At 45.5% G+C, this 7,765-nt stretch overlaps 1 protein-coding gene across 2 annotated transcripts; it reads left to right on the forward strand.

Annotated features, from left to right (window-relative positions):
* Positions 1-444: 444 nt before the first annotated feature.
* LDHA (lactate dehydrogenase A) lies at positions 445-7,331 on the forward strand. 2 transcript variants are annotated; one of them, XM_005522317.3, is made up of 8 exons: positions 445-517; positions 2,056-2,187; positions 2,927-3,044; positions 3,760-3,933; positions 4,668-4,841; positions 5,655-5,772; positions 6,200-6,323; positions 6,503-7,331. In XM_005522317.3, exons 2-8 carry the CDS (start codon positions 2,065-2,067, stop codon positions 6,665-6,667), a joined length of 996 nt encoding a protein of 331 aa, XP_005522374.1. In that variant the 5' UTR covers positions 445-517; positions 2,056-2,064; the 3' UTR covers positions 6,668-7,331. The 2 variants fall into 2 exon arrangements, with proteins under 2 accessions (XP_005522374.1, XP_087914464.1); XM_088058338.1 differs by having other exon boundaries at positions 449-517; positions 2,059-2,187.
* Positions 7,332-7,765: the final 434 nt, after the last annotated feature.

A 7,765-nucleotide genomic window follows, 5' to 3' on the forward strand; every position in this document is an offset into this window, starting at 1 on the left:
CACAAGCATCTATTGATTTAGATGGAAATTAGAAGCTGGTTTCCAGCCACCCGACAAGAGGCCCCATCCGGAACTACGGCCATAAACCCCCGAGGAGCAGCGCAGGGCTGGCTGCCACTGCCCGGCCGGGAAACGAGGGCAGGAACGCCTTCAATTCCCCACAAGTTCTCCGGAGCCGGCCTGTTTGCTTTCACTCATCCCAGCTAATAGCAGAGGGAGTGAAATCTCCGCCGACGGCAGCCCTCAGACGAGCCCCGAGGGTGTGCGCGCCCGAGATCCTCAGCCCCGCCTCGGCTCCCCTAGGCCTCCCTTCACCCTCCCCTCCGCCTCCCCCCTCCATCTCCTTCCCGCTGCTCCTTCCCCTCCTCCCTCTCGCTCTCTCTCCCCGACGTGTCTGCGGGCACGTCCCCAGCGCCGCAGCCCGCCCGCCCCCCCGCGCCCCCGCCCGGCCCCCATTTAAGGCGGCGGCCGCCGCCTCCCCCGCTCCGCCGCCGCCGCGCTTGGCTCAGGACGCTCGGTGGGTGCGATCGCCGCGCTGGGATGGGATGGGGGCGGGAGCGGGGCTGCGGGCACGGGCAGCGCAGGAACGGGGGTCGCAGGCGGTATTGGTGCCGCAAAACCTCCGGAGGGACGCGGAGGAGCAGGCGGCACCAAATGGACAAAGTTCGCTCCGCGACGCCGCCTGCTCTACTGAGTCCCCCCGGCCGTGGCGGGATCGGGCACAGCCCTGGGCTTGAGTCCAGCCGGCGTGATTTCCACTCACAATCCCCCCATCGTCCCCTCCCTCCATCCCCTTGAGCCTCTGTGCATTAACTTGCTTCCCTTAATCGGTGCGTGTGGCCCCAGGGAGGGATCCTGTAAAGAGACTTGAGGATGGGCTTAGGACTGCTTTTCAAATGCAGCATTAGTGGGCCACCTACCACTCCCCTAACCTGTTTCTTTGAGGGGTATGGCGCTCTTAAAAGGAAAATTTTTAAAGTGTAACAGACGTGCTGGAGTGGGTGGCTCTGATCCGCCTTGCACATTAAAGTGCTCATGGTGCAAAGGGAGGACTTGGCACGTGGTGAGTGCGCTGCGTGGCCGCGCTTCAGGAGGCTTTGCACCTGAAGACTGATGTAGCTTGGTCGATTTTTCCTAAATATGGGTTTCCTGTCCCTCCCCTCAGCCCCAAAACTTATACTCCTCACCTGCTGCTCGGCTTGGCTTATGCTCTGAACGAGTTGCTGCCTGTTCAGCAGTAGAGAGAGCTGTGCGGTGTCCGTGCTTGCACCCGTCCGTGCAGCTGCTCCTGCCCTGGGCTCTTCAGGCTGCTCCCAGGGCAGCTCCCAGGGCAGCAGCATTTGCTGAGAAAGCGTGCTGTTGGCTTCCACGCGGAGACGGGCATGAATGTACAATCCTCTGCCATCACTGTGCCATTTTGGCACACCCTCGGCTGGCAGAACCCAACTAACCAGGATGCTGTGCAGCTGGCAGCTAAAATGTGAGGGTGGGAGAGATGGTGACGCCAGACTCCAGCCATCTTAATTCAAAACTGTGCAGTTTCACTTCAAAACAAATTCGTGAAGTTGAAGTTGTGGAGGCTCATGCTGTGCTTAAAAAGGCTTGCCTAAGTGTTGCACGACTTCAGCTCTGGAAAGGCTTCAGGGCACAGAATACCAGTTTTTCAGGGTGAGGGAACAGAGGCTGCCAGACTGTGCTGTGCTTAGAAGTACTAAAATGGCTTCCTGTACCCAAATATAATATGGATGGTCATTTAGGACATTCTACTGCTGCTGCTGGAGTGCCACCAGCTATAAAATATAATCAATGGTTCTCAGTCTGTATTTGAGGCAAAGCTTCAACAGAGGATTTGCATCAATAATTCAGTTTTGCAATAATTTTGTGGCATGCAGACAGTATTGCCATATGTTTTATTCATGTGTTTTGTATCCATTTTCTTATCCTGGATACTTGATATGTGTATCAGTTATATTTGTATCACTGCTGAATACAAATATTCTGGTGTCAGTAAAAGCTCTGAGGCTTGGAGAAATAATCTGTTGCTTACTTTTTCAGCAGTGCACCATGTCTCTCAAGGAACAGCTCATCCACACTCTCCACAAACAGGAGAGTCATGCCGAAAATAAGATTAGCGTGGTTGGCGTGGGTGCAGTCGGAATGGCCTGTGCCATCAGCATCCTCATGAAGGTAAATGTCAAGCTTGGTAGGAAGCAGCAGAAAAACTTGAGACCTAAAAAAGGGGAAAAAAAATAGTCACCCTTGTTAGTTGAACTTCTGGTTATATAATCCTTTTTTGGGCCTGAAATGAAGCAGCAGTCTTCAAGCTATTGACAGAAAAAATAGCTGCAGCTCTTGTAAACGAAGTTTACCTCAGGATCAGACAGAACGTTGTTTATGGATCATTTTAAGAGCTGCATTTACCTTTGTAGGACTTGCAGACTCCCTTTTAAGTAGGGATTCTCCAACACTCTAAATATGCAAAAAGCACGAGAACTGAGGATTTATTTTGTCTTGAGCAGAGCAATAGAATAATTCTTTGCAGTGTGATCTGGAAAAATTGGTCCTTGACACTCTGAATAACTTGTCTTCTGCCTTTAGTTACCATACTGAAAATGCTGTGGTCAACATCAGGCTTGCTTTTCTTGACTGTCAAACAGGTTGTGTGCGAACTATGCTATTAAATTATTCTTCATTATTGTCCTGCTTAATTGTACTACTATTTCATGCAGAATGTGGTTATGTGAAGTATAAAGTGAACTCAAGGATATCCCAGGGGACTAATTTAAGGACTCTGGGAAGAAGTGAAGTGTTAGAGATGAGCAAAATTGTTTAAGTAGCTTTTAAAATAATTTAACTTCACAGTTTAAAAACTGGGGGCTTTGCTGAAGGAGCCAGCAAACTTACCATTACTCTTGGTCTCTTGTAGGACTTGGCCGATGAACTCGCCCTTGTTGATGTTGTGGAGGACAAGCTCAGAGGAGAGATGCTGGATCTCCAGCATGGCAGCCTCTTCCTTAAAACTCCAAAGATTGTCTCTGGAAAAGGCAAGTAGTTGGCTCTCATGTGCTGATTATTTCTAAATGAAGATAGCCACTTCAGGTCTCACACTGGACAGCCAAGTCTAGCACTTAGCCTGTCACCCTAATCGTTGGGGGGAAAGCTCATCGATACAGTACTCAGCTGACATTTTAAAATGTATCTTCTTATGGCCAGTCCGGCTAGGAATTTTCTTCCAGGGTTCACTACTCAGTACAGAAAGATGGATTTCTTCAGTACTTGTGCACCTTAGAGAACTTTATTTCATGACCAGTTAACCCCTGAACTCATTACTGCTTACTTCTGATAACTTTTAGTGGCAGCCTTGAATTGGGCAAAGGCTTAACCAGCTCATACCTTAATTACAGTTCCTACAGGTAGTAGGTTATGAGGGCAGAGCCTTCTTCCTCTTCTACACAGCACGCACTTACCCCGAATGCTATCCCAGCAGCTATGCCTAGTCCCATTTGTGGCTGAGAAGCATGGAGCATCACTGCCTGCAGCTGCGTGTTACAGCATCGACATGCCTCAGTGCCGTTGCTTGGGGCAATGAGCCACGGTCTTAATTTTAAATTACATTTTCTGTAGAGGCAAAGTCTAGGGTAACAACTACCAGGGAATTGCTGTAGCCTCAAACTTGGGAATTTGAGAAAGGAAGTGAGAACTCCTGTTCTGAACCATGTGTAGTAAGAGGTCATGTTTGACACAGCCTTTTGTCTGCAGATTACAGTGTGACTGCACACTCCAAGCTGGTCATTGTCACTGCTGGTGCCCGGCAGCAAGAAGGAGAGAGCCGCCTTAACTTGGTCCAGCGCAACGTGAATATCTTCAAATTCATCATTCCCAATGTTGTTAAATACAGTCCTGACTGCAAGCTGCTTATTGTCTCAAACCCAGGTTTGTCTTGTGTTGCCATAAGAGGATTTGGCTTAGAGAATAGTGTTTCTTCAGTAAGGTGGCATTAGTGCACAGGCTTTTAGAAAATACTTGGAGAACCTTCCCATATCTAAAGAAAGAGGTGGACTTTTTACAAGGGCAGGTAGTGATATGACATGGGGTAATTGCCTTAACTGAAAGAGATAGATCTAAGTTAGCTATAAGGAAAAAATTCTTTATTATGAAGGTGTTGAGACACTGGAGCAGGTGGCCCATTCATGAAAATGGTCACAACCAGGTTGGATGGAGCTTTGAGCAACTTGGTCTAGTGTAAAGTGTCCCTGCCCATGGCAGGGGGTTGGAATGAAATGATCTTTAAGCTCCCTTTCAACCCAAACTATTCTATGATACCTGTATAGCAAAAAATGTCATCTTCCCTCTCCAGGCTCAGCAGTTTGGTTTTTTGAGAAATAAACTTGGGTTTTCAGACCAAGAGATTGTGAGCACACTACGGGTCACTGAAAATTGCATGTATAGCATAAAGGCAGAGCTGAGAGGCTGTTCAAAACAGTCATTATGTTATACCAAACAACCATTATGTTAGCCCACTGCAGTGCCTGGCCATGGGCAGTGCTTTGTGCTCTGTTCCATGCCACTAGCACGCAGGTAAAATGCTTACAGACGAATGGAAGGTACCATCCTCATTATCAGTCTTCTCATGAGTGGCACTTTTTATGCCCCTGTTCTCCTCACAGTGGATATTTTGACCTATGTGGCCTGGAAGATCAGTGGTTTCCCCAAAAACCGTGTTATTGGTAGTGGCTGCAATCTGGACTCTGCCCGTTTCCGCCACCTCATGGGAGAAAGGCTGGGCATCCACCCTCTGAGCTGCCATGGATGGATCATTGGAGAGCACGGAGATTCCAGTGGTAAGGGTGAAATCGGGCCAGCTGTTACACAATTCCCTGGTGCTTTGTCTGCCAGGAACATCTTGAAAACCCACAGCAAAACACTGCTCCAAAACCTTTGCACTGCAGCACCTTAAGAACGCAAGTTCTGATTTAAGTCTTTTGCTGCACAGAGTAACCCTATATGATCTATATTTGACCTGAATGACTGTGCTTGGAAAAGGTCATTATTGTAACCTGAGCTGGCTAAACATTTCTAGGCTAAATTGTTCACGTAACTCCCAAAAAAACCCAAACTGAAGCAGCAAGAGGATAAGGTTCTCTGCAAGGGCCCCTCCAAGATCTGCACCAGACCTACTGGCAGTAGTCTGCAATTGCCAGCTGCAATTCCTGGCTTCTTTTAATCACTGTATATAGGAATTGCAGAGGCAAGTCTGGCAGACAGAAGAAAGCACTTTTTCCTTATTTAACATGTACTTTTCCAAGCAGCAACAGAGCAATACTGTCTGCTTCCTGACACCAGAATGCACTTGGAATCAATTATTATTTGAGAAAACTTTGCAAAATACAGCAACTGTCATTTTAGTTCATGTTGCCCAGGTATTTCATGTCAATGAAGGTGTATTCAAACTTAGTGACACTGTGCATAAATGCTGAGGTGCTCCTAGGTTATCAGCCTGCAATTTAGATTGGCCTTATAGGTGATACTATAGTTAAGGTCATAGCTAAATCATAAGTGATGTGCTGCAAATTCATCCAGCTAGATCTTAGGTTAACTGTTAACTTCAGAAGAACTGAGTATTGTGAGGTAATTAATCTATGTGCAACTCTCAGTGCCTGTCTGGAGTGGAGTGAACGTTGCTGGTGTCTCTCTGAAGACTCTTCATCCAGACTTGGGAACTGACGCAGACAAAGAACACTGGAAGGAGGTCCATAAGCAGGTTGTGGATAGGTAAATACTGGCTTGGCTTTTTTACTGATTTCAACACAAGAACAAATCATCAAGACCTGAAAAATCTCTGTTCTGCAGTACCCAGATCTAGAATACCTGAGTAGCCCCAAATGTCAAGACACAAACATAATGGAACATGAAATAATATTTAAAAGAACAATGTAGATTTGGCAGTTAAGTTTTCATGATTAGTGAACTATTAGGGCAGAGCTTAAAATTCTAGGCTTCCAGTGTAATTGTGAGGACTAGTGTAAAATGCAAATAGAATTATTCACTGCTGAGTTCATTTTGGTCCTGGCAGAAAATCAGTCAAGCAAGCTTCTGCTGCCTCCAAATTGATCTGGAGACCTCCAAAAGCCTTTCTTACAAACTTGAAGCAGTTCAGTTGATGGTACTTGTTCTTTAATGAGTGTCTGTGTCTCTGCAGTGCCTATGAGGTGATCAAACTGAAGGGGTACACGTCCTGGGCTATTGGCCTTTCTGTGGGAGACCTAGCTGAAAGTATTATGAAGAATTTGAGAAGAGTGCACCCCATCTCTACCATTGTTAAGGTGAGCAGCCCCTTCCTAATTTCTGTCTTAATTCTGAGAAATAAGTATCTCTGGAATTCTGAAAAACAGTGATACCTTTCTAGTTTTATTTCAACTAAATTTGGTTTCCTGATAGGATATTCTATGAAATATACAAATATACATAAATTCCAGCTTAACAGTCCTTATGTGCTTTTCAGGGCTTGCATGGAGTAAAAGAAGATGTCTTCCTAAGTGTTCCTTGTGTACTGGGAAGTAATGGCATCACTGATGTAGTAAAGATGATCCTCAAACCTGAGGAAGAGGACAAATTAAGGAAGAGTGCAGACACACTGTGGGCAATCCAGAAGGAACTACAGTTTTAAACCTGCCCAAGCAGTTTTTGGCTCTTAGCAGTTTAACGGGTTTAGTGGTTTGTCTTACGTTGCACTTTCCAAGTAAGTCAAATCTTTCAATGTATTATCTCAACTAGAACACACAAAAAGCTCAAATCTGAACAATGGAGTTTCCTGAAGATAGCATTAGGAAACTAATCTAGGGTTTCCCTCTTCACAGACACCCATGTTCTTTAGCCAGAGCTCGATAACCTAGTCAGTCTTGTTCAGTGAAGTGGTGTGACAGAAATCCAGCATTCAAAGCAGCACTGCCTAAAAAACCCTTTGCCTTTTCCTCATCTTGTTTCATGTTGGTTCAAAGGAATAAGGAGTAATTAATTGCTACACAATGTGAAACCAAAGACATTTCTTGAAGTTAAAGGATTGTCAAGCCAATTGACCAACCTTCTCTGCCAGCTGAATAGCTTAAATATTTCACTGTTGATAGGTCCAAGTGTATTTTCCTAACACTGCTTTGGAATTTTTTGTGGGTATTTTTTTCTTAGAGAACCTTATTTTTGTGTACTCTATCAGTCTAGTTGTAAGTTCTGTCTCCAGAGCATGTTCAAAAATTGTTAAGGTTTCTATGTGCAACAAGACAGTGACTGTCCAACTGTAGCACCAACTACAACACCAAATAAACCACAAACTGTTACTTCTGTCTCCTCGTTTTTCTTAATAGGGCTTTGTCTCCCACATTAGCAGTTCTACTTCCACCCACCTAAATCAGTTCTACTTTTCAAGTCATACTAATTCAAACATCACCTGTATAATAATGTTATGTGTGCAGCTGTGCTGGAGGCTTCAGGCAGTTACATAGTTATGGAAGTCTTACCCAGACTTTTAAAATTAACTCCAACCTCTTCAGAGCCAGCAGTAACGTGAAAAGCCTTAAGGCAAAGGCTCAGTCTTAAGCTATGCTGCTTATGGTGCTGAGACCAAGAACCTTTTGAGTTTTCAGTTTTCTCTGGTCATAATAAATGTGATTTTTTCCAGTTTGGCACATCTTCCAAATCTCACAAGTAAAGTGAAAGCATGGTTAAGCTGGCACTGCATATTTGAAAAAAAAGCACATCATACACTGTTCCG

The sequence above is a fragment of the Pseudopodoces humilis genome, chromosome 7, assembly GCF_049639895.1.
Source record: "Pseudopodoces humilis isolate 2021_Gansu_Grassland_sample_001 chromosome 7, ASM4963989v1, whole genome shotgun sequence".
NCBI classification, from domain to species: domain Eukaryota; kingdom Metazoa; phylum Chordata; class Aves; order Passeriformes; family Paridae; genus Pseudopodoces; species Pseudopodoces humilis.

Excerpts from the sequence above, each read along its gene's own strand:
- LDHA (XM_005522317.3), top strand. The coding sequence starts at position 2,065 with ATGTCTCTCAAGGAACAGCTCATCCACACTCTCCACAAACAGGAGAGT. Across the intron at positions 5,773-6,199 it reads CATAAGCAGGTTGTGGATAG|TGCCTATGAGGTGATCAAAC; the intron begins GTAAATACTGGC and ends GTGTCTCTGCAG. Across the intron at positions 6,324-6,502 it reads CCATCTCTACCATTGTTAAG|GGCTTGCATGGAGTAAAAGA; the intron begins GTGAGCAGCCCC and ends TGTGCTTTTCAG.